The 27,612-nt window shown below is 46.0% G+C and overlaps 1 protein-coding gene and 1 long non-coding RNA gene across 2 annotated transcripts in view; one reads left to right on the forward strand and one right to left on the reverse strand.

The window, feature by feature from the left end:
* Positions 1-27,612, forward strand: part of LOC142101380 (uncharacterized) — a 535,334-nt gene that overhangs the window by 140,333 nt on the left and 367,389 nt on the right. Inside the window, exon 3 of the long non-coding RNA XR_012678991.1 lies at positions 4,009-4,136. This is a non-coding gene — a long non-coding RNA (uncharacterized LOC142101380). The remainder of the gene's footprint in view (positions 1-4,008; positions 4,137-27,612) is intronic.
* On the reverse strand, positions 1,233-26,943 carry QSOX2 (quiescin sulfhydryl oxidase 2). Its single transcript, XM_075185839.1, has 11 exons — positions 26,808-26,943; positions 24,372-24,420; positions 23,737-23,845; positions 20,599-20,689; positions 20,282-20,427; positions 19,710-19,850; positions 19,361-19,490; positions 16,605-16,727; positions 16,167-16,317; positions 10,352-10,540; positions 1,233-3,635 (listed from the first exon to the last, which is right to left on the reverse strand). Exons 1-11 carry the CDS (start codon positions 26,922-26,924, stop codon positions 3,199-3,201), a joined length of 1,683 nt encoding a protein of 560 aa, XP_075041940.1. The 5' UTR covers positions 26,925-26,943; the 3' UTR covers positions 1,233-3,198.

Here is a 27,612-nt window from a genome sequence, read left to right on the forward strand (position 1 = left end):
TTGCTAGACCGGCATTAGTAGTGGCTGACACACTTGCTAGACCGGCATGAGTAGTGGCTGACACACTTGCTAGACCGACATTAGTAGTGGCTGACACACACTTGCTAGACCGACATTAGTAGTGGCTGACACACTTGCTAGACCGGCATTAGTAGTGGCTGACACACTTGCTAGACTGGCATTAGTAGTGGCTGACACACTTGCTAGACTGGCATTAGTAGTGGCTGACACACACTTGCTAGACTGGCATTAGTAGTGGCTGAAACCAGCTAGACTACGCATTAGTAGTGGCTGACACGCAAACAGTGGACTGGCATTAGTAGTGTCTGACACACACTTGCTAGACCGGCATTAGTAGTGGCTGACACACTTGCTAGACTGGCATTAGTAGTGGCTGACACACTTGCTAGACTGGCATTAGTAGTGGCTGACACACTTGCTAGACCGGCATTAGTAGTGGCTGACACACACTTGCTAGACCGGCATTAGTAGTGGCTGACACACACTTGCTAGACCGGCATTAGTAGTGGCTGACACACACTTGCTAGACCAACATTAGTAGTGGCTGACACACTTGCTAGACTGGCATTAGTAGTGGCTGACACACTTGCTAGACTGGCATTAGTAGTGGCTGAAACCAGCTAGACTACGCATTAGTAGTGGCTGACACGCAAACAGTGGACTGGCATTAGTAGTGGCTGACACACACTTGCTAGACCAACATTAGTAGTGGCTGACACACACTTGCTAGACCAACATTAGTAGTGGCTGACACACTTGCTAGACTACGCATTAGTTGTGGCTGACACGCAAACAGTTGACTGGCATTAGTAGTGGCTTACACACTTGCTAGACCGGCATTAGTAGTGGCTGACACACACTTGCTAGACCGGCATTAGTAGTGGCTGACACAAACTTACTAGACCGGCATTAATAGTGGCTGACACACACTTGCTAGACCAACATTAGTAGTGGCTGACACACTTGCTAGACTACGCATTAGTAGTGGCTGACACACAAACAGTCTCTACTAATGCCAGTCTAGTGTCACACACACACACACACACACTAGGCTGGTGAGAATAAAGCCATTTATTACTCTGTTTGTACAGCTCTGCAGAGTGTGCGGGTGCTATATAAATTTAAGTTGATGATAATATGCAGATGGGTAAATGGGGTTTGTCTTTACATTTGGGAAACACTGTAAAATACAACATTCCACAATAAGTCGGAGCCTTTCTGTTTTTTTTTCCAGATGCATCATTTATTTAAAGCTGAACAAAGAAAATGTTTAGTACAAAATGTTCATATTCCCTGATTAAAAAACACTTGGATTCTCGTGCTAAAAACAAATACAAAATAATAAAACATAAATAATATTTAAATTGATTTCTATTCATAGTTTTTGCGTTGAGGTGATTGGACCGGGCTAGTTAGACTACAAGTCCCAGAATGTCCTGGTAGTGGTATGCTGGGATGTGTAGTTCCAGGATGCCCGGCTGTAGAGGACTGGTCTTGTACAGTAATTGGCTGACAGCCCCTTCTACCCAGATGAGTGGAATGTAGCAACATAATCCTCTGCTCTTTGAAGCGTCTACCAGAATACATTGTAGACGATGCCCCCTACACGGGGCAGTCTGGCAGCTTAGCCCCCCCACCACCTGGCCATACATACACACCCAAGGGGCATGTGATCATTGCCAAAATGCTTTTACCATCCGATAAAACTCCAGGTCACCCCCTGAGCAGGACCTATTACCTGTCTACGCTGCACTTAACAACAAACAGTAATGAGATTACAGCCTACCAATGCACTAGGAACAAGCGACATCTGAGGCATGAGGTGCAATCTTCCTCAGTCACTTGTTGCTACTGCACTGATGAGCGTATTCTCATTAAGTCACTGGTTCTGCAAAGTGAAGATTTCTCTACATACAGAACTTTATATGTTATGTGACAATTGTGGCGTTCTCTCTGGGCGGCCCACGCTCCCAGTCTGGACCTTGGGGGGGGGACAGAGGTATCTTTCAGACCCCGGTATGGTGGCCGCCTCGCTGCAGAATCGCCACCATTTCCCTTCCCCTGAGCCGCCTCATCTGAACATTTCAAACAAGCTAAGATTTATTATTATTATATGTACAGTAGCTGTACACATCCTCTGTCATCAGACCTCATCTTATACAGGTAATATGTGCTGGTAGGAACAGGGGTAAGACGTCCTTGTAACTCGTACTCAAATACCTATTTAATACAGATTAAACTAGTATGTCAACGCTCTTTACAAAGCATCGTCACATCTACCTCATCAACTGGTCCGTCCCAACCTGCTGATAAAGTGTAAGACACTGGACAGACCGAAAACCAATAAGTTGGCCTCTGAGCTAGAGCCAAGACCAGCACGTTCAACTAATTCACATCATGAACCTGAAACTAGTCACCAAAAGCTTCAAACGTAAAAAGAAATGAAGGTGGGAATGTGCCAGACTCCCCGCCCCCAGGTCAGCCTGATCCCACCCCTGAGGGTCTCCCGCTACTCACATTGTTATATTACTCTGCATAGAGTACACAAAGGTTTAATCAATCTTATCATAGAAAAGGGAATAATGACGTAATGTTTTCTTTGATCAAATTGTGAATTTGGCTTCTATGGAAATATTAAACACTTTGGCCATCGTTGCACAATACATTCAGACTGCCCCCAGAAGTCCGGGAGAGTTTTGGTGAGAGTTTTGGTGAAGACACAACATCTTTTCTGTGTTTGCCAGGTATCAGTTTATTAAATTACGAGAAATATGGTCCACTTGCTGGGGTAGACGATCAACGTCCGTTTCGACACAATTCTGGGCTTTAAATCCAGAAATTCGCAGTGCACGCGGCAGCTGTAGTTATAGATCTTCAATGTACCCATCTTCCTCATCAGCTACTTATGGCTTCACCTGCTTCTGTGTCTTAAAGGTTGGACTACGTGCGGAATGGACTTGGCAAGTACGAGAGTTGAGCCAAACACTTGGAAGGAGGCACTTCACTCGGCAAAGTTCAAACATGACCATAAAACCGGCACAGATTCCTCCTAAGCAGCCGTCCGAGCTCAGACATTTATATCTCTCTGTATATCCCTGATCAACAGACATATTAAAACCATTAGTACAAAAACTCCGGGGTGTGAAAACCGTTGAAGGGCATAAAAAATAAAATAATTTAGACATAGGGTCGGTTATAGCGGATTTTCCACCTTCGTGACCGAGCTTTGAAGAAGAAGTACATGATTACTAAGAATAACGAGGAGGTGATGTACAGCACCACACACAGACTCATGTCTATGTTGGAGAAGCCGAGTCCCAAGAAGCCGGCAGACGGTTTCCTCTCTAAATGTTGGCCTCTTTCTGGCTGCTTCTGAAGTATTTTATCCATGAACTCGGGTTTAAGGATGGGACCGTCCTGTGCATCGGACTGCTGGAGGTTGGGATCAGAGAACTGTAAGGAGATCTCCTGGCTCCCGTAATGCCGTTTCAGGAACAGAAGAATTTCCTTTTCATTCCAGTTGTGGAGCCCATTAATCTCCTCGTGGCAGGAGGAGCACATGTCGGGCGTTGGCCACTGGACTTTGGGGCTTTTCGGATCTTCACTCTGGGCACCTATTGGAGACAGGGTCACGGAAGTGAGAAATGATCCAAACAAACGGAAACATTCACATTTTCTACAATTCTGAATACCCCAAACTATGTCGTCAATTCTACAACAAATTTATTGGTTTGTTCACACCATCCTGTCACCTTTACTATTTGGTGTTTTTCACCAAAGCTTTTGTATCATTTGGCAGGTGGGATAATGCACAGTGCAGTTCTCTAGCAACAACTAAACTCTGCTTAGAATATAAATAAACTAACCAGGCAGGAAGGAGTGATCGGATGCACAGATTATATATATATGATATATACATACTGATATCGTCATTTTCTAAATATAGTATCATGCTGTATATTATATGTAATATTTCCCTTTTCTTAGAGCTATTCACTTATATGAGGACGACGCCTCTACACTAATGATGGACAGAGGGCGATCACCAGGCTGGTAGTGTAAGGACAATGGCTGCAGGAACGGAGTTGAGGAGTGAATGAGAGACGTTCCCTCAGGTAGAAGAGTCTTATTGATACAAGGTCCCCCAATTGTAAAGCGTTACGGAATATGTTGGCGCTATATAAATGAATGATGATGATGAAGGTCAGTAGTTATCTTATAAAGGAGAATGACTTACTATGGCATCAAGGGCAGAGACAACTAAATATTGAGTAAAATGAAGGTATTACTCTGAGACATTACTCCAGCCATGATACAAGAAGACTGATAAACTGCAGACAATCCTACTTTATAAAAAGAACCACACACTGTTCTAAAGAGAAACATGATCACAAAAATAAAAACATAATAGATTTACTACAGGCACATACAAGTGGATACATATTTTCCTATTATATCTGGTAGACTGGACGCTTGTTCTGACATCAGTATAACAGCCTGGTCATTCTAAAGCCGTATAGAACAGTGTGTCCTGGAAATAGCAGATTATAGTCTGATATATTGTGGTTTTACTTCTGACATTAAATAAATCACCAATTGGAAAAATAAAATATATTCTGCTCTACTAACATGTCACAACAGTTGTCCTTTAGGACACATTCCCCCATTGGATAGTTTTTGGGTATGTGGTTCCTTACGGTGTACACACAAGGCCAGCTGACAGTAATCTGACGTGTGCCAGACGGATTCCCCTAAAACAGAAGGACAGATTCCCATCCTCTTCCTTAGCCGGGAGCCCACCAAACCACTGACTTTATCTACACATTTAGTGGCACCTTCACACACAAAGCACATCATTTTTAATTAAATAATTAAATATTATGCAATATATAATAATATTTAATATTATAATAATTACATGATTTTTCATGTAACTCTGTTCTTCTAAGAAACTGGGTATAACAACCAGCAGTATACACATTAATCACAGCCTTCGATGGAAGATTCATTATTAGAACTTAAACATTTTCTGAGACATCCCCCAATCTCAGCACTCACCCCGTACCGTACAGCTGCCTCCGTTATAGTCATCTCCTAGACATCCCCCGTTCTCAGCACTCACCCCGTACCAGACAGCTGCCTCCGTTATAGTCATCTCCGAGACATCCCCCGTTCTCAGCACTCACCCTGTACCATACAGCTGCCTCCGTTATAGTCATCTCCGAGACATCCCCCGTTCTCAGCACTCACCCCGTACCGTACAGCTGCCTCCGTTATAGTCATCTCCGAGACATCCCCCGCTCTCAGCACTCACCCCGTACCGTACAGCTGCCTCCGTTATAGTCATCTCAGAGACATCCCCCGTTCTCAGCACTCACCCCGTACCGTACAGCTGCCTCCGTTATAGTCATCTCCGAGACATCCCCCGTTCTCAGCACTCACCCCGTACCGTACAGCTGCCTCTGTTATAGTCATCTCCGAGACATCCCCCGCTCTCAGCACTCACCCCGTACCGTACAGCTGCCTCCGTTATAGTCATCTCCTAGACATCCCTCGCTCTCAGCACTCACCCCGTACCGTACAGCTGCCTCCGTTATAGTCATCTCAGAGACATCCCCCGTTCTCAGCACTCACCCCGTACCGTACAGCTGCCTCCGTTATAGTCATCTCCGAGACATCCCCCGCTCTCAGCACTCACCCCGTACCATACAGCTGCCTCCGTTATAGTCATCTCCTAGACATCCCCCGTTCTCAGCACTCACCCCGTACCGTACAGCTGCCTGTTATAGTCATCTCAGAGACATCCCCTGCTCTCAGCACTCACCCCGTACCGTACAGCTGCCTCCGTTATAGTCATCTCCGAGACATCCCCCGCTCTCAGCACTCACCCCGTACCGTACAGCTGCCTCCGTTATAGTCATCTCCGAGACATCCCCCGCTCTCAGCACTCACCCCGTACTGTACAGCTGCCTCCGTTATAGTCATCTCAGAGACATCCCCCGTTCTCAGCACTCACCCCGTACCGTACAGCTGCCTCCGTTATAGTCATCTCCGAGACATCCCCCGCTCTCAGCACTCACCCCGTACCATACAGCTGCCTCCGTTATAGTCATCTCCTAGACATCCCTCGCTCTCAGCACTCACCCCGTACCGTACAGCTGCCTCCGTTATAGTCATCTCCGAGACATCCCCCGCTCTCAGCACTCACCCCGTACCGTACAGCTGCCTCCGTTATAGTCATCTCCGAGACATCCCCCGCTCTCAGCACTCACCCCGTACCGTACAGCTGCCTCCGTTATAGTCATCTCAGAGACATCCCCCGTTCTCAGCACTCACCCCGTACCGTACAGCTGCCTCTGTTATAGTCATCTCCGAGACATCCCCCGCTCTCAGCACTCACCCCGTACCGTACAGCTGCCTCCGTTATAGTCATCTCCTAGACATCCCTCGCTCTCAGCACTCACCCTGTACCATACAGCTGCCTCTGTTATAGTCATCTCCGAGACATCCCCCGCTCTCAGCACTCACCCCGTACCGTACAGCTGCCTCCGTTATAGTCATCTCCGAGACATCCCCCGCTCTCAGCACTCACCCCGTACCATACAGCTGCCTCCGTTATAGTCATCTCAGAGACATCCCCCGCTCTCAGCACTCACCCCGTACCGTACAGCTGCCTCCGTTATAGTCATCTCAGAGACATCCCTCGCTCTCAGCACTCACCCCGTACCATACAGCTGCCTCCGTTATAGTCATCTCCGAGACATCCCCCGTTCTCAGCACTCACCCCGTACCGTACAGCTGCCTCTGTTATAGTCATCTCCGAGACATCCCCCGCTCTCAGCACTCACCCCGTACCGTACAGCTGCCTCCGTTATAGTCATCTCCTAGACATCCCCCGCTCTCAGCACTCACCCCGTACCATACAGCTGCCTCCGTTATAGTCATCTCCGAGACATCCCCCGCTCTCAGCACTCACCCCGTACCGTACAGCTGCCTTCGTTATAGTCATCTCCGAGACATCCCCCGTTCTCAGCACTCATCCCGTACCGTACAGCTGCCTCCGTTATAGTCATCTCCGAGACATCCCCCGCTCTCAGCACTCACCCCGTACCCTACAGCTGCCTCCGTTATAGTCATCTCCGAGACATCCCTCGCTCTCAGCACTCACCCTGTACCATACAGCTGCCTCCGTTATAGTCATCTCCGAGACATCCCCCGCTCTCAGCACTCACCCTGTACCATACAGCTGCCTCCGTTATAGTCATCTCAGAGACATCCCCCGCTCTCAGCACTCACCCCGTACCGTACAGCTGCCTCCGTTATAGTCATCTCCTAGACATCCCCCGTTCTCAGCACTCGTCCCGTACCGTACAGCTGCCTCCGTTATAGTCATCTCCGAGACATCCCCCGCTCTCAGCACTCACCCCGTACCATACAGCTGCCTCCGTTATAGTCATCTCCTAGACATCCCCCGCTCTCAGCACTCACCCTGTACCGTACAGCTGCCTCTGTTATAGTCATCTCCAAGACATCCCCCGCTCTCAGCACTCACCCCGTACCATACAGCTGCCTCCGTTATAGTCATCTCCGAGACATCCCCCGCTCTCAGCACTCACCCCGTACCGTACAGCTGCCTCCGTTATAGTCATCTCCGAGACATCCCCCGCTCTCAGCACTCACCCCGTACCGTACAGCTGCCTCCGTTATAGTCATCTCCGAGACATCCCCCGCTCTCAGCACTCACCCCGTACCGTACAGCTGCCTCCGTTATAGTCATCTCCGAGACATCCCCCGCTCTCAGCACTCACCCCGTACCGTACAGCTGCCTCCGTTATAGTCATCTCCTAGACATCCCTCGCTCTCAGCACTCACCCCGTACCATACAGCTGCCTCCGTTATAGTCATCTCCTAGACATCCCTCGCTCTCAGCACTCACCCCGTATCGTACAGCTGCCTCCGTTATAGTCATCTCCGAGACATCCCCCGCTCTCAGCACTCGCCCCGTACCGTACAGCTGCCTCCGTTATAGTCATCTCCGAGACATCCCCCGCTCTCAGCACTCACCCCGTACCGTACAGCTGCCTCCGTTATAGTCATCTCCGAGACATCCCCCGCTCTCAGCACTCACCCCGTACCGTACAGCTGCCTCCGTTATAGTCATCTCCGAGACATCCCCCGCTCTCAGCACTCACCCCGTACCGTACAGCTGCCTCCGTTATAGTCATCTCCGAGACATCCCCCGTTCTCAGCACTCACCCCGTACCGTACAGCTGCCTCCGTTATAGTCATCTCCGAGACATCCCCCGTTCTCAGCACTCACCCCGTACCGTACAGCTGCCTCCGTTATAGTCATCTCCGAGACATCCCCCGTTCTCAGCACTCACCCCGTACCGTACAGCTGCCTCCGTTATAGTCATCTCCGAGACATCCCCCGCTCTCAGCACTCGCCCCGTACCGTACAGCTGCCTCCGTTATAGTCATCTCCGAGACATCCTCCGCTCTCAGCACTCACCCCGTACCGTACAGCTGCCTCCGTTATAGTCATCTCCGAGACATCCCCCGCTCTCAGCACTCACCCCGTACCGTACAGCTGCCTCCGTTATAGTCATCTCCGAGACATCCCCCGCTCTCAGCACTCACCCCGTACCGTACAGCTGCCTCCGTTATAGTCATCTCCGAGACATCCCCCGTTCTCAGCACTCACCCCGTACCGTACAGCTGCCTCCGTTATAGTCATCTCCGAGACATCCCCCGCTCTCAGCACTCACCCCGTACCGTACAGCTGCCTCCGTTATAGTCATCTCCGAGACATCCCCCGCTCTCAGCACTCACCCCGTACCGTACAGCTGCCTCCGTTATAGTCATCTCCGAGACATCCCCCGTTCTCAGCACTCACCCCGTACCGTACAGCTGCCTCTGTTATAGTCATCTCCGAGACATCCCCCGTTCTCAGCACTCACCCCGTACCGTACAGCTGCCTCCGTTATAGTCATCTCCGAGACATCCCCCGTTCTCAGCACTCACCCCGTACCGTACAGCTGCCTCCGTTATAGTCATCTCCGAGACATCCCCCGTTCTCAGCACTCACCCCGTACCGTACAGCTGCCTCTGTTATAGTCATCTCCGAGACATCCCCCGCTCTCAGCACTCACCCCGTACCGTACAGCTGCCTCCGTTATAGTCATCTCCGAGACATCCCCCGCTCTCAGCACTCACCCTGTACCATACAGCTGCCTCTGTTATAGTCATCTCCGAGACATCCCCCGTTCTCAGCACTCATCCCGTACCGTACAGCTGCCTCCGTTATAGTCATCTCCGAGACATCCCCCGCTCTCAGCACTCACCCCGTACCATACAGCTGCCTCCGTTATAGTCATCTCCGAGACATCCCCCGTTCTCAGCACTCACCCTGTACCGTACAGCTGCCTCCGTTATAGTCATCTCCGAGACATCCCCCGCTCTCAGCACTCACCCCGTACCGTACAGCTGCCTCCGTTATAGTCATCTCCGAGACATCCCCCGCTCTCAGCACTCACCCCGTACCGTACAGCTGCCTCCGTTATAGTCATCTCCGAGACATCCCCCGCTCTCAGCACTCACCCCGTACCGTACAGCTGCCTCCGTTATAGTCATCTCCGAGACATCCCCCGCTCTCAGCACTCACCCCGTACCGTACAGCTGCCTCCGTTATAGTCATCTCCGAGACATCCCCCGCTCTCAGCACTCACCCCGTACCGTACAGCTGCCTCCGTTATAGTCATCTCCGAGACATCCCCCGTTCTCAGCACTCACCCTGTACCATACAGCTGCCTCCGTTATAGTCATCTCCGAGACATCTCCCGCTCTCAGCACTCACCCCGTACCATATAGCTGCCTCCGTTATAGTCATCTCAGAGACATCCCCCGTTCTCAGCACTCACCCCGTACCGTACAGCTGCCTCCGTTATAGTCATCTCAGAGACATCCCCCGTTCTCAGCACTCACCCTGTACCGTACAGCTGCCTCCGTTATAGTCATCTCCGAGACATCCCCCGTTCTCAGCACTCACCCTGTACACTTTTCACCAGTTACTATTAGCGGTATTATATTTAATCCGGGTAGAGGATATACTGTATTGGATGGATGGACCCTTATGAAAACTGCTGCACAGCATAGTGTAGCGACCAATCACCCGTACAAATATAACAATCAGTTTGGTTGATGAGAGTTCCAACACCTTTGTCTTGTGCACCAGTTTTCCTAAATAAACCCAGAGAATTTATGTCTGTTTGTTCTGACACTCTGTACAGTACATTACTGTATACGTCGTTATACAGTTGGATAAACGTACCGGCCAGTCTTTTATTGACCATGTTGTGTTTCCGCCACAGCCACAGTACAGCTTCATCCATCGTCTTCACCGTGTCCACAGACTCTTTAGCCATAGCTTCAAAATGTTGTGCGCATTCCCGGCAGCCGAAAAATTCCCTGATGTACCGTCTCATGGTCTTCAGGACTGCTTGGGGGTCACCTTCAAACTCTAGAGAAAAACAGACAGGGTACATTGTAAAACATTCTATGACCAGGACACAGCGGATACCAACAATATGGTTCTTATACTTTATGTATGTTTTAGAGGCCTCAAAAACCCCCTTCTCATCGGCTAAAGTCACAGATTCGGCCATCCTGAGTGAAGGGAACGGGCACCAGCTGCTTGTGGCTCCTCACTACCCAGTTGCTGGTTACAGGAAGGTGCCCAGTAGGAAAACAGAGGAGAATTTTTCACACATTATGTAAAATGTAAAACTTTATAACTTAGTTCATGAGAACAAAAAAACAGAAGTTTCAATTTCATTTTGTACATTGCCACAAAAAGACAGAAACACAATGTGTTGCCATCTGCTAGACCGATGCAGATGGAGTCTCCTTAGCATCTGTAACCATATAATAATCATGATAACAAGCAGGGTGCAGATGTTGCTTTTTACTTTGGCTGCCATTTGCAGGTAGGTTAAGGACAGAGTGTGTTTTTGCATTTTAAGCAGACAGTTTCATGCAGGATTCCTAGCAGAAGTATTAGAGAAGCTTTTCCATCATATTGTAGTAACGAGCAGCATAATGATATAAATTAGACACGGATGTTGCCCTTTATTTATGGATGAGGTACTGGTCTCATAAATATTATTACATCCCTAGCACACAGACGTGTTCACCCCTCAACTGCATGTAGACGACAGGGCCACATAAAAGCCTCTTTTTGTTTCATGTAGGACTGAATATATTCCAGCGTTAGTCGGCCCGATAGTAGGGACATCCTAATGACGCGGTCAATGCGGTTATGAAAGTGTCCGTGATATGGACCATCGCAGGGCACCATTGTAAAACGGAAACATCACACCGTACTGGACAGTAGAACGGGCAGCTTCTCTTCCACCTAATGGCCTGGCACTGCGCCACTGCCCACTTTACTCAAATTAATATTTAATGACTTTGCAACAATAATGTTTTGCTGCTTCTTATCAGGAGTGGATGCAGGAAAGCTGAGCGCCGCAGCGAGGATCAGGATTCCACAACGGGGGTATTTGTTTCAGTACAGACAAAATAGGTTTGATCCTGGAGATAGGGAGATGGATACAGACATGAATGAGGAGAGTTAATGCCGGCTGTAGTAATACCACAACAATCAGAGATCACTGAAATGGGAAAAGTGCAACAAAGAAATAAAAAAGGATAAAGGGAAAGTGTTACTACCAAGTAAATAAAGTTTATCTACCCCACACAGACGGCAAAAACATTGAGTTCTATTAGACAAATTACATTATTTTGTTTATCAATTGTATATTTCAGTGAAAGTCACAATCCACAACCCTTAGACAGTAACAGAGGACAAAACAGCTCAATTAGAAAAGCACAGCTTGTCAGTGACACCTGCTCCAGCATCACTGGCCCTGCCAGTGTGTGAGATTCCACTAATCTGCTCCACTATGACGACAACTTTGGGTGGCTGGACAGATCATTAAATAGAGGGTCAGACGTATAATATTCAGCGCCGTAGATGACTTATTAGTCGTTACTTGTTCTTTAGAACTGAAAACCAAATAATCACTAACAAGTACTAACCCCTCGCCAAAAACAAAACAGTAACAGTGAACAGTTAATTATAAACCATTCAATGCAGCATCAAGCTCAACACCATTGTCTTTCTAATTAGTGGATTCTTTTTATGCTCTATATCCAACCACCCTGTCTCACCTGAGACAGGTGTAAATACCTTTTATACCAAAACCTTGGATACACTTCATATACGTGCAGGGAAATAAACACTAACCTGGGTGAGGAGAGTCGGCCTCTCCTTCCCTGTGAGGGTCCCTGATCCCATCCAATCATAAACTGTTCTGTCGTCAGGACTGAACCCTGGTATCGGTCTGTAGGTCTAGTAATACGTATACTTTCAGTTGTACTCTCTTACTTTCTAGCAGGATATAAATGTGGATCCTTTTGTGGCTGGTCCTCAACGAACAGCGGAGGCAGCCATCTTACTGAGGACTAATCACTAGGGACCACTTCATGCTCCCTTTGCCGATTCTAGTGAACAGGCTACAATAACATTGGGTCAGTTCACAAAATGGCTGCTCCACCGTATACCTCAGCAATGTCGCACTCTCTGTAGACATGACACAGTGGGACATATTCAGTTAGGATTTGTGCTGCATGGGTCCCGGTACAGCAACATCACAGATTTCCGTGCGCACCCGAAATCCGCGATCTTGTGGTACCGTAATGACATTATACACTCGCACATCCTAATTGAAAATGCCCCAATGACTGTCTCTGATTTAAAATAAACAGATCTAGACCAAAAAGCACAGAAATCCATATAAAGTAGGGAATGTGGGTGTAGTATTAGTTTAAAGTTCTGCAAATAACTGTATTTTATTGTGATAATCGTTTCAATTTGTACATCTGTCCAGCACATATTTCTGTTTAATAAAACCCCTCACCCTCCTCCCATGTCCTGATTGATAAGACACATAAACAAGACACCGGCTGATAAGATTAAAGCAGATTAAATGCCAGTATTAAAAATGCTTCAAAACAATTTTTAGAAAGAAAATTAAATCACCGAATCACTCAGGACAGGGAAACAAGAGATTAATGACCGACAAACTTGCCTCAATATAATGAGCATATTTCACAGCTACAATCCAGATTAAATTTTAAATGAACCATTAATACTGAACGTGTCCTTATAGATAAACAGCTGGAAGAGAATACAGGAGTAGGAAAATACTTTCATTTTCTGCAGAAAAATCTACAATCTTCTGTGATTTCTCAACTTCTCGTTACGCTTCTATATGGCGGAGGCAGACATATTGTTTACTGAGCCCCTCACAAAGTGCCCATGATGTGACATGAATATTGCCTCAGCGCACAAAATGGTCGCCACCGCGTGAAGGCAACAGATGCAACCTAATACAAAATGTAAAGGAAAAGTTTCTGTAAATTTTGCCTGTATGTTTTATTGAGCAATTATCTGAACTCGTATGAAAGTAATTCCTAATTATACACTTGGCTTACTCTACCGGGATCTCTCAATTGTAAAGTGCTACGGAATCTGCTAGCTCTATATAAATAAATAAATGATGATTATGATCTTCAAGAGACTCCCAAATTAAGGGGGAGCAGGTAATTCTCCCATAAAAGCACATATGATGCGAGCAGGCCACGCCCACTTCAGCAAACACCAAGTAGGCAGCGTAGTGATGGTGCAATTGGCATCACACCCTTTGTCCCGCCCATTTGATGATGCCAATGTCCTAAACGGACACCCATCTCTTTCACACCCGCCCTCATGATTGCCCTAAGGACAGGCAGGAGAGGAGATTATCTAACTGTGTCCATAGACTATATGATCTCCACACTATATCCCACTTCAGTCACAGGACAATTTGGGGCGCACCTCTTATTAATATATTAAAACTTTACAGGTTCAGCTACAGATCAGTAGAAACTGTGCATTACAGACACAGAGCTACTTACCTCAATACACCGGGGAAGGAGTTAAGAGACAAATGGCTCATTTTGTTTTTTTCTTGGCTAAGTCCCCGGATGAATCTTCTGGTAACATCTGCCATGTATCATCGTGTAATCCTCCTCTTCTCCTTCCTCACAAACTACCGCAATTCTGCTTCACCCTAATCTCTAAAGTGGACAATAACCATTAAACCGTACCTGGGGCTGGGGATTAGAGGCCGGCATGCTTTTTACTCCATGGGATTTAAAACAAGATATAAGGAGAGGGAAAAAACCTTCCCAAGATATAATCCAGCAGACTCGAAGTGACCCAATTCTCTCAGTGGAAGAAGCACTTGGCAGTTTCTGGCAGAGCTGTAAATGGCGGTGAGCTGGACGGCGCGGGATTCACACAGCAACAAGGATTATACTACGACTGGCAGAATATTTTACTGAGAGGACATTAAAGTCAGGAAAGATAAGAAACAAGACACTGCCCTCAGTTACACTCTGTAATACATTGTATCTGGCTCCTGCTCTCCCTTCACTTGGGGGTAAATGTATTATACTCACATCGGGAGTATAATACATTTACCCCCTGGAGATTAGTGTCGTTTATCTTCGGGGTGAGCTGGGAAACACAACGGGTGACAAACTGCAGGAATCTACTTTACAGCTTCAGTATCCTGCACCGCGATTCATGTATCCGCATCACATCGTAAAGATGTTGCGGTGTTCCGCCATTCATGGCCGCCGTGCTTAAAAATACACGTCAGGGAAGCCGCCACGTAATGGTAACACGAAATACTATATTGTGCATTAACAAATTCATGATTGTTACAAATAAACTGTTACTATAGACTGTGAATGTAATGACGAGGAATAATATTATCCTTTTACAGTTTAGTGTGAATATTCCCAGCTCTGCTGGGCTCTGTCACAAGTTACACCAACACCTTAACCAACACCTTAACCACGGAACACTGTCCTCGGCAACAAATTCCACTCCATCTGTACAACTGGCAGCATATATTATATATATTTCATGTTTCACTTCTCAGCTCACAGCCTATAACTCGGAGAATCAGTGGATGTCATTAGGAATAACTATTGCTTCAAATGGCCACCTGTGTAGTAACTATCAGATACTGTGTCAGCCAGCGGTCACAGGGAACAAGTCACAACTACGAAATGTTTCAGCGTCATCTCCCGAATCTTGTGATTACCGTCTCAGCTGGCAAATGGCAAAACCTGCACTGTATAAACACTCATAGCCAATGCCACAATGAACTGCGTTACAGGTTTTATTGTAAGACGGGAACGTTGTACGTACCCAATATCCTGCGCTCACTGCGCCTGGAATAGGAGTTACAGGCGGAATATATCTATGTACACTCAAGAAACAGCCCTCGCACACTTGTCACATTTAATGGTGTATTAGCTGCATCCGACTTCCGAGACCATCACTAAAGAGAAGGATCCCCTGTAATGGTAGATAGTGCGCTCACGGAATACAGACAGCGCAGCGCGGTGGAGCAACAGGTCAGTTCTCATCAACTCAATGTCTGACACCTACTTACAGTCACTTCTATGTAATATGTAATGATGGTGGCAATATATACACACACCATATATATATATACACAATATATACACACACACACCATATATATATATATATATATATATATATATATATATATATATATATATATATACACACACACAATATATACACGCACAATTAGTACAGTATATAGTTGGTCCTAACCTTACTGACGTTATAACCAAGGCCAGAGCCAGGGGTTATTCAGTGTGACAACCCTGCATTAATCAGGGAGCTGGCTCTGAAGAACCTCGTTATACCCACAAGACAGTCCCTGTATAACGCTGTTCTCCTTCTACTACACCACCCCCACCCCAGGGTACCTGTAGTACCTGTGTACGACCAGCAGACACAGAGGACGACACAGGTCTGTCTCAGTCAATTGTCCTACAAATCCTAGGAAATGCGACTGATCGGGTGCGATGTGTCCCAGTAGCTTTATCTGATTATATATATATATATATCCATCCATTCAGATCAGACTTTTTGATTACTATCACAATAATATAATATATAATAGACAACACTATGTCTGAGGGTCACTCACCGGTACTGGCCAAGGCCCCAGGCTGGACGGCAGCCTGGACAGTCAGACTGTGGAACAGCTTCCATAGGGCACACGGGTACCCCCGTAGCTGGGAGCCGCTGCCCTGGCAGCTCACCCACTCCATGCGGTTTGTGAGGAAGATTCCGGAGATCTGAACAACGACAAGGCAGCACTTATCATAAGAATGATAATCACAACCAATTCCAGAACATAGATCCTGTAACAGTAACACCTGACTCACACGCTCTTGGGGAACTACATGTCCCAGCATGCCACACCAGCTAAGGCATGATAGGACATTAGTTCCCCGATAGCCTATCAGTACTTTGTTTTACTTAAGACAAATCAGACAGTGATTTGTCGAATAGCCATTTTGTGGGCATGACAAAGCAGCAACACCACTATCTGCCCCTCCCCCATGGTACCCAGCATACACACCCGCATTTTGTTATTGACCAGATCCAAGATGGCGTCATAAGGGATCTTGTCCAGCGGCATGCTGACCAGCCACTCCTGCAGCGTTTCCAGCAGTTTCACCACATGGGGGCGCCCTGGGAACAACTGAGAACAGAGAGCGAGGCTGATGACATGGAACGTACACAACCCTTTCTCATCCTATATATGTCCTCTTATATTAGATTCTCGCTGATTAAACAGAACAATGATATCCTCAAACAAGAACTTGGACACGTTTTGTGATAATTTCACCACTCTGTGACTTTTCATTTTCTCTAACGTCCGCGTTATTACATTCAGATCTATACAGAGAAATGAGAACTGCAACAAACAGAAGTAAAAATACATTTCTGCCATTTCCTGTTTGTTACAAATGAATGAGCGCAGCAGGTTTCCCCCAAAACAAAGATAACGTTTACCCGGCTTGGGCTACACGACGAGCTTCAAGAGTTGTGGAACTACAAGTACCAGCATCTACCTGTGCTGAACATAAACTGAAGGTTCCCAAGTATTCCCCGATACCCTCAATGTTCAGCACTGGCTCCCACAGAACCAGCCTCTAAACTCGCACTTAGGGTCACGTTCCACGATTAAATCTACAACTAAAATAAGTGCAGTTATGTTATGATGCTGCATGAAAACGTTCCTTACTGGATGATAAATGTGTTACACTACAGCCCCCACCTCCTCATCACCCTGCAGCCTGATTGGAGAAACGAGAGGAGAACGTATTAGCTGAGAAGTAAGAGTCTGATTCCAATATAAAGTTCTGTGGATCACACCGCATTCAGGAGACACAACAGGGTTCCTGCATCTGGTGTAACAACAACTATATGAAGACACAGACTCCTCCTTGTGCGTCCAATCAGCAGAGTGCAGATAATAGGACACAGATTTCTGATCCTGCCGCCCCATGGGGTGAGAACGTGTCAGAAGCGCGCTCACTTCCAGGACCGGACATACAATAAGCCAACGTGTCTGTTCCTATTCTTTTAGTTACAGTAGCTGACACTGATATGTGACCAGTGATTTCACACATTATGAAGGGCGCAGCGTCTATCCTACAGCACGTATAACGGGGGCAGTATACAAAGTGAGACAGCACAGGGACATGGATCCCAGCTGGAGATACATATTCACTATGCAAAAGATTCACTTATACAAATGACGCTTAGCCGGAGCTGGGCAGATACTAGGATCACAGCACCCGATGCGGCTATAACAAAACTGCTGGTGTCCAACGAGGGCAATGGCTGCTCATCGTCCCTGGAAGATCCCGCTAGATTCCACTCACTGATTATTATCACTTTCCCTAAATATATCTCCAGAACGGTGTAACTGCTGCTGATCAGCGATCTTGTCAGAGACCTTCCGCCTTCAGCCACTGTGAGGAGCACTGCTAATCAGTGGAGAGAATGCCAGGGGGAGCGTGCGGCCAATTTTGACATTTAACTATAGTGTATAAGTAGCACGTGCTACAAATTACGAAAAAATAAACTTTATCCAGAAAACCTGAAGACTTAATAAAATTCCATACCAGTATATATAAAGCACCAACATATTTCATATCAGGATTTGCATCTGTCCATCACTAATGGAAAACTTGTATAAATTCATCCAGCTCCAGATTTAATATGCAGAATGCGCTTCATAAAAACTCATCTACATAATTCTGGTACAGATGTAACAGTGACACTAACGCTATGAAACGCTGCTAATGACAGAATTATTAGTATTATACATTCTAGAATTACTTACAGAGTAGCAAAGAAATTTTTACCAAACACATGTGATTTAGTGGAAAATAATGAACTTAAATAAAATAAATAAAAACGACTGCTGCAGTACCACTTATGACTGACAGGTGGAGACAGAGGCAACCTTTCCCCTCGTACTTCGTATTTTGTGAATTAGGCATAATATATATACATTATATTTGCAGTAAAAGGGGGTCACAGGTAATTCTATATACTTTACTAAAGCAGCTGCCACAAGTTATTCTTTTCTTTTGAGCAAAAACTGCATCATAACCTGCCCAGAAATGCCAACGTGTCCTTATATCGCCCTAATGCCACCGTCGTTCTGTGCAGAGAATTAGGAAACACTGGCACCAGGTGCTCTGGTAGTGTAAACAGAAATCTGGCGCTGGCAACTAGGAATAAACACGTCCTTGTAAGGCCGCTTGTTATATAAACGTAGAAGAGAACTAGAGTTTACGTCCATATTAATCAGAGGACGTCCGAGCCTGCAGGGACCTGCTGGTTAGTCCCAGGTCTGCACAAATACAACTGTATTCCTCTATAAACATCTAGATTTTATCCGTGTCTGCGTCATGTGCGCAAGTTTATAGCCCAACTGCGGCCATCACTGCGCAACTCAGACAATCTAATAAAATGATATTTTATATTTCTATGACTCCAGAGGGGATTATATCATCATGCATCATATGATCATCAAACCAGATACTCCCATGTCTGAATAAATATATTACACATAAGTGATGTTAATATGTATATAATATACATATAATTCATTTTTGTATTATAGGAACAATGCTCTTCCTACTGTAAGTTATTATGGCTATCAGACACCTGTGAGCCATATAACTTCATATGGTCGGCTACTTCTATTATCTTATCATTGTCACTACATCTGATTCACGGTCGTAGCTGATTGCTGTGACAATGGTTCTGAGACCCGCTGCTAGGAGGTGGCAGATTACCCAGAACACTGCGCACCTTGTAGAGGATGGTTATCAAATCCTTGAAGGTTTTCAGCTTCTCTCCCTCCAGCGACTGGTGAGTGGCGAGTTCTACGCGCAGGAGATAATGTAACCCCGACTCCAGGTCGGCCGTGTACATCTGGGACCTAAATAATAAGAACACGGCTGGATGAAGACTCAGGACACATACATGTTTTATACCGCCTACTGCCATTACTAAGACATGAGGGAGCATCTAACACAACCCCCCACCTCCCCCTTGTACATGAGGTTACTAAGTGTAGAGACCCCAAGTACAACCATTTATTTTCTGAGATTTAGAGTTTAAACAGAGAAAATCATTTTTGTATTGTCCGAGTTCTTACTTATCATAGTCCTTCCAGGGAACTTCCTTCTCGTCGTCCTTAGCGAGTCCAGTTTGTGGCGCAGAGTGCGCACCCGCTTTTCTCCTTACGTTGGGTAGAGACTTCAAATGAGAGGAGAAGACAGAGCGCAGCGGTTTCACGCTGTTAGGAAGAAGGAAACAGAGGATCAGTTTCCAGACAGATGAGCAGCAAACTCATCGTCTGTGAGATCACGGCGGATCTGGCGTCTCATTGTGTAACAACGCTGATAGCGCCCTGGTAAATGTTCTGCGTTATACAGAGGAGGTAACGCTTCCTGCACCTGGTTACTTATCGGTATGTAGCAGGAAGGGTGCACTTACTTTCTCACCCATTGCTGCTCCATGACGGATTATTTGTCACATGAGAACGGATCAATCTACGAGTCCAAAGCTCGTGTAATGATTTATTGTATAACAAGACTCGAGAAGAGCGAGACAGAACGGAGACATCATTTCGGGGAGGACCAATAGTTACAATGTAACCGCCACATAACACTAAACGGTGTCTCTATTTAGGGAGAAAAGCTCTCAGTATCTCTTACCGCTACTTACATGTTAATTAATCCATGTGAAGCGTTGGGGTAGATCAGGTAACATGACGGAACTGAAGTAACAGTGAGTTTCTCTAACACGGCCTTATCTGAATCCAGTGCTCTCCGCACCACGATGTTTTCATACTGAATCAGGTCTAATATCACCTAAAGAAAGAGACACCCGGTCACCCAGCAGAATCCTGCACTAATGAAGCGCTCAGTCGCATCAATAGCTCCTCGGAGAACAGGACGCCAAACCCAAAAACTCCCAAATGAAATATATTAATTTATTTAAAAAAGTGCAAACAACCAAAACACAAAAGACGGACAAGGTACCTCACGCCCGATATACGACTCCTCGCCCTCAATGACGATGGCTGTGTATTGTGGTTGTGTGCGCTGGAGGAGCGCGGTGATCTGACCGAGGCTGGAAGGTGACAAGAGACAGATTCCAGGATACAGAAACTGAGACAACATTTACTTCACATTGATGAACCCTAGAACCAGTTTTAGGATTATTAATTCATTTCGGTGGCTGCGATGGTAAAATGTTACAATAATTTAATTGGCACAAAGTATTTATGGACAGATATTCTGATTGTGGTGTGTGACAATGTTTACCTGGTACTGTAACTTGTACAATTATTAAATCAGCAGTCTAGAAATATAGTCCTTATGAAACTGGTATTACACAAAAATACAACCAAGTGTACAGAGTGAGTACAGTAACAGATAAATAGGGATGCACCAAATCCTAATCTGCATGTTACACAAGGAGCATATCTCCTAACATTTAGGGGGAGATTCAATTCTCCACATTGTTACGGGGTGCAAATTATTACCTTTAGTACAGCAATTTCAATGCTGATTTTTCTCGCAGCTCCCAGAGACGCGAGTAACAATCACCGTACTAACGGTAATGATGTGCACATGCAGGGAATTGAACCTCCCCCTTATAATCACAAAATAAGCTTCATTCTCCTCCTCACATCATGTCACTGTCCCTGTCACATGCAGCCCTGTCCTCACTAACACATCACTCATCTCCTGATATACTCTGTGCTGCTGGGGACCCTGCCCCTTCCACTATATAACTCTCAGTCTGCGACTTCCTGCTGCCTCCATTCCCCTCCTCACATCATGTCACTGCCCCTGTCACATGCAGCCCTGTCCTCACTAACACATCACTCATCTCCTGATATACTCTGTGCTGCTGGGGACCCTGCTCCTCCCACTATATAACTCTCAGTCTGTGGCTTCCTGCTGCCTCCATTCCCCTCCTCACATCATGTCACTGCCCCTGTCACATGCAGCCCTGTCCTCACTAACACATCACTCATCTCCTGATATACTCTGTGCTGCTGGGGACCCTGCTCCTCCCACTATATAACTCTCAGTCTGTGGCTTCCTGCTGCCTCCATTCCCCTCCTCACATCATGTCACTGCCCCTGTCACATGCAGCCCTGTCCTCACTAACACATCACTCATCTCCTGATATACTCTGTGCTGCTGGGGACCCTGCTCCTCCCACTATATAACTCTCAGTCTGTGGCTTCCTGCTGCCTCCATTCCCCTCCTCACATCATGTCACTGCCCCTGTCACATGCAGCCCTCTCCTCACTAACACATCACTCATCTCCTGATATACTCTGTGCTGCTGGGGACCCTGCTCCTTCCACTATATAACGATCAGTCTGTGGCTTCCTGCTGCCTCCATTCCTCTCCTCACATCATGTCACTGCCCCTGTCACATGCAGCCCTGTCCTCACTAATACATCACTCATCTCCTGATATACTCTGTGCTGCTGGGGGACCCTGCTCCTCCCACTATATAACTCTCAGTCTGTGGCTTCCTGCTGCCTCCATTCCCCTCCTCACATCATGTCACTGCCCCTCTCACATGTAGCACTGTCCTCACTAACACATCACTCATCTCCTGATATGCTCTGCGCTGCTGGGGACCCTGCTCCTCCCACTATATAACTCTCAGTCTGTGGCTTCCTGCTGCCTCCATTCCCCTCCTCACATCATGTCACTGCCCCTGTCACATGCAGCCCTCTCCTCACTAACACATCACTCATCTCCTGATATACTCTGTGCTGCTGGGGACCCTGCTCCTCCCACTATATAACTCTCAGTCTGTGGCTTCCTGCTGCCTCCATTCCCCTCCTCACATCATGTCACTGCCCCTGTCACATGCAGCCCTGTCCTCACTAACACATCACTCATCTCCTGATATACTCTGTGCTGCTGGGGACCCTGCTCCTCCCACTATATAACTCTCAGTCTGTGGCTTCCTGCTGCCTCCATTCCCCTCCTCACATCATGTCACTGCCCCTGTCACATGCAGCCCTCTCCTCACTAACACATCACTCATCTCCTGATATACTCTGTGCTGCTGGGGACCCTGCTCCTTCCACTATATAACGATCAGTCTGTGGCTTCCTGCTGCCTCCATTCCTCTCCTCACATCATGTCACTGCCCCTGTCACATGCAGCCCTGTCCTCACTAATACATCACTCATCTCCTGATATACTCTGTGCTGCTGGGGGACCCTGCTCCTCCCACTATATAACTCTCAGTCTGTGGCTTCCTGCTGCCTCCATTCCCCTCCTCACATCATGTCACTGCCCCTCTCACATGTAGCACTGTCCTCACTAACACATCACTCATCTCCTGATATGCTCTGCGCTGCTGGGGACCCTGCTCCTCCCACTATATAACTCTCAGTCTGTGGCTTCCTGCTGCCTCCATTCCCCTCCTCACATCATGTCACTGCCCCTGTCACATGCAGCCCTCTCCTCACTAACACATCACTCATCTCCTGATATACTCTGTGCTGCTGGGGACCCTGCTCCTCCCACTATATAACTCTCAGTCTGTGGCTTCCTGCTGCCTCCATTCCCCTCCTCACATCATGTCACTGCCCCTGTCACATGCAGCCCTGTCCTCACTAACACATCACTCATCTCCTGATATACTCTGTGCTGCTGGGGACCCTGCTCCTCCCACTATATAACTCTCAGTCTGTGGCTTCCTGCTGCCTCCATTCCCCTCCTCACATCATGTCACTGCCCCTGTCACATGCAGCCCTGTCCTCACTAACACATCACTCATCTCCTGATATACTCTGTGCTGCTGGGGACCCTGCTCCTCCCACTATATAACGATCAGTCTGTGGCTTCCTGCTGCCTCCATTCCTCTCCTCACATCATGTCACTGCCCCTGTCACATGCAGCCCTGTCCTCACTAACACATCACTCATCTCCTGATATACTCTGTGCTGCTGTGAATATTCTGCTGATCTGATAAGACGATAAAGAATGAATACAATATGGTGCTCAGACCCTGATGATTGGCAGAAAGTTGTTATATCACCGCAATTTTCAACTTGGAGATGCAGAATGATACAATGTATGTACTTGTGTGCCAGCATTCTGTAACGTAAACTAATATAGAACAGATCAGCTCACCTGATTGGCTCTAGTGAGGGGCAGGCCGGGGGTCTGTGCTCTACGGGGGAGGCCTGGAGGTAATCTATAATCATATGTCGGACGGTCTGTACTTCTCGGTCAGCAGTTGCTGAATTAAGATGAGAGGATGTCACCAACACTATTCATTATAACATAACAAATACCAGGCTAGTATAACCATCCCCCCAGTGATGGGCCCTTACATCACACATTACTCAGTCACACCCACGAGGATCCCCCCATTCTCTCCTCACATGTCTGGCTGCACCCACCTAAGTGTCGTCATGTAGATGGTGGGTATTTTACTTACATATAATCACCCAAACTAAAATACCTAGGGCTCCGAAATTATCTATCAAAATAAAATAAGTTGGATGAAACGCGTTTCACACATTTTATTGCCGTTGGCTCCTAAGATTTGGTGTGTGAACGATCTGATTGGCTGTAGTCTGGCCCTATCCCGCCCACTTCTTAGTGAGACTGACTTGGGAGAAAACCCTAAAATAGAGACTGCAGGAGGAAAATATATCCTATACCTACAGAATGACTGGTAATTACATTATAACGTTCTACGTATGAACTGATTGGACGCTAAATACTATTTTGTGGTTTTACAAAATAAAATGAATAATTACCTTTGTAGTTTTCACCTTGTGTAAAGTCCTTAGTAAATGCACTGAAGAACTACAAAACAGGAGAACATAACAATATATACACTCACATAATATGTATGTAAGTAATATTCACAATCATATGAGCAAATATAGAAAATAAAATAAGTGTTTTATGACTCAGTCAATTGGAAAAACATTTATATACCAGTAGTAGGTGTTTATATAAAAATACCCAGCCATAGGGGGTGTGCTGAGACTTGTAGTTCCAGAACAGATAGCCTTACTCTATAGCAGTAATATCGCTGCCCTGCTGTGTTATAACGTGTAACACGTGTGTGTTATTAACGATAGGTGTCTCTTTCTCTGATTAAATTTATTGCTTAGATTAAGGGTAACGTGTGGCCCCAGAAGATACACTACAGGGGCCACATGGGCTCCCTTGAATCAGTTTGCCGCTCACAGATTATTGTAGTAGATAATATACGACCTGTTATACCTACAACCACCTACAAAGACGTCTCTTGCTCTGAATTTGCACTTTCAGAAAGATGCACAATTGCAGTAAAAGTCTTGGATACATTTTGAATGAAAGAAAAAAATGGTGGAAAAGAAATTAGAATTAATAAAGAAAAGAAAGAAGTGTCCCTTGTAGAAGAAGTGTGATCTAGTCCATCTATTATAATATTATATTAAGGAATTATGAACCACAGGTAAATAAAGAGCATTAGATATGACCGCAGGCGGCCGGTGTTCTATTAAATGGTCACAGAACTCCTTGCTGACTTGCAGTAGTCTTATAGCTCACGTAACCTATATAGTATACACATTTATAAGCTTGAACTCGGACATTTGGTGGAACACAGAAAAACCAGCAGCGAGCGGCCAATAATAAACATTTTATGAGAATGCAGCAGTTTGACGACACGTTTACAGTTAAACCTGTATTTTCTCATCTGCGTGACACTAGCGTGTACTTCCTTATAGAATGTGTAATAAAAACAAATATTATTCACCTGCAGGTGAAACTGCCACATGTCGCCAAATTAAACTCTCATTTGATTAAGATTTATAAAACAAACAGCAATAACTGTGACTAGTTCCCAATATAACTATTTGCATATGTAAATGAGGTGCAGACGTGAGCACATAAGCCGGTATTGTGTAATAACCGCAGCCGGCAATTCCTGAATATCAGGTTACAATTACTGGTGCGGTACGTTCCCGAACACGACGAGAACTACGCCGAGGAAACGGATGCTCTGTAAATACAAAATAGTCACTTTTTACCCATCTGCAGAATCTTCTTGTATGATAATATGTGAGAATTACTGACCAGCCTGACTCCATTCATTCACCTGTTTATGATTAAAGAAATCCTTAAAACGGGGCCTGCTGGGGAATTTAAGTATATTTGTTATAAAGTATACCGAATACCCACAAACATTGTGGGCTGAACCAATATCCAGCCTATCCAGTGCCTAGGATCAATTCACATTACTGAGGCAGGAGGCACTTTAAGCTGCATTTTCACTGTTATTCATTCAGACCTCAAAATAGCCACCTCTATTGTGTAGGTGACGTTTACCTTAAACATGTGGCCTAATGTGAGGAAAGGGGACACAGGATAACACAGCAGTATTAGCCTAACACTTCTTCTTGGTCAGCTTCCATTTCCCCCTTTACCCAATGTCCCCGACTGAATGACACAAAGACACCTTTAATAGCGATGATTTCACTCAGTCCAGGTTGGTGCCAGCGGTGGGATCTTCCTGCACCACACAAATGTGATCATATTAAAAGAAATTTCTCAAACTAGTTTTAACAGGATAATTATCCAATTTCTGGATAAAGAGATTTTTTGGGGCTTTGTCTTTAGATACAGTATAACATTTATAAGGTGAGATTATTCTAAATACAAAACTTAACTACATAATTTTCTTAAAATTCCCATTTTGTTTTACATTTTGGTACAACCTGGATCTGCTGGTGTTGATTTTAGCTTTATTAGAAAATGATCTAATGTGGTTGTTAATATTGAATAATTATTGTAAATCTGTGACAATTTGCCATAGTTTAATGTTGGATTTTGTTGACATTTCTGGCCTTGCAATCAGAATGTAGAAGAGAAGATGACGCAATGCGTCTCTCTCTATTACAAATATTACGGGTTTTGTGCACCCTTCAATATAACACCAACGTCCACATAGACAATACAGACCATACGACACAGTATATAAAGACTCCGCTGGCCGTGGGGACCTGTGCTCACTGCTGTATGGGTGGGCTGGGACCAGAGGTTATAATGCACCTGGCACAAGCTGGTGCAGCGTCTGGTTATTTAGCGGTATGATATGATTTCTGGTCATTGCCAGGCGTTATGTTGTTTCAGTTACAAATCCACATTCCCAGCCTCATAACTTGTAGAGATAAAACCTTCTAGACGTACAGAGCACCTACCCGGAACGCTGGATAGAACTGGACGCCATAATCTTTGCAGATCAGGGTATTCTCCTCGTCTGCGCAATTTAACACTCCGATCTTTATTGCCGGATCCCAGTCTGAGGAAAGAAACATCAGGTGCGGATTAGAAGGAAATACATCTCTTATGGGCTGTTTTATGTCAACAGGATTCTCCAGTTACTGGTTATAATGCCTCCTGGCTATCCCACATGTCATATTACAGGCTGGGAACGCTGCATCAGATAACCGCACGGAGTCAGAGAGCGTGTCACAGTATAGCTACAGCTAATACTTCCAGACTTATCTATGGTGTAACTATCCCAGTACTACATAGCATCTGCTGCTACAGAATAACATTAATCTTTCATTTATATAGCGTCCACATGTTCCGCAGCAAAGTACAAAGGATATAATTTACATCAGTCCCTGCACCATTGGAGCTTACAATCTATATTTCCTACCACGCAATTTAGGGTTAATCTAATCAGAAGCCAATTAACCTATCAGTATGTCCCCCTATCCCCAACGTAAGACCCCATTCATTCCGTCACACAGCCGGCCTCTCTACAGGAGTCCAGCCTCCACTTCTGGGGTAACACAGAGAAATAACCGTCCCCACGTACTGAGCTGCCTGAAGACAGGGCAAGGTCTCCCCCCGCTACACCCACGGACAACAGCTGAGAGGGGTCGTCAGTTGCAGCAGATGAGAGAACGGGAGGGGTCCGAGGACAGATGGGAACCATTGAACTACAGACAAAAGACATAACTGACTATTCTCCAACACAAAGTGACTGGAGGGGGG

This window comes from Mixophyes fleayi, chromosome 9 (genome assembly GCF_038048845.1).
Source record: "Mixophyes fleayi isolate aMixFle1 chromosome 9, aMixFle1.hap1, whole genome shotgun sequence".
Lineage (NCBI taxonomy): Eukaryota > Metazoa > Chordata > Amphibia > Anura > Limnodynastidae > Mixophyes > Mixophyes fleayi.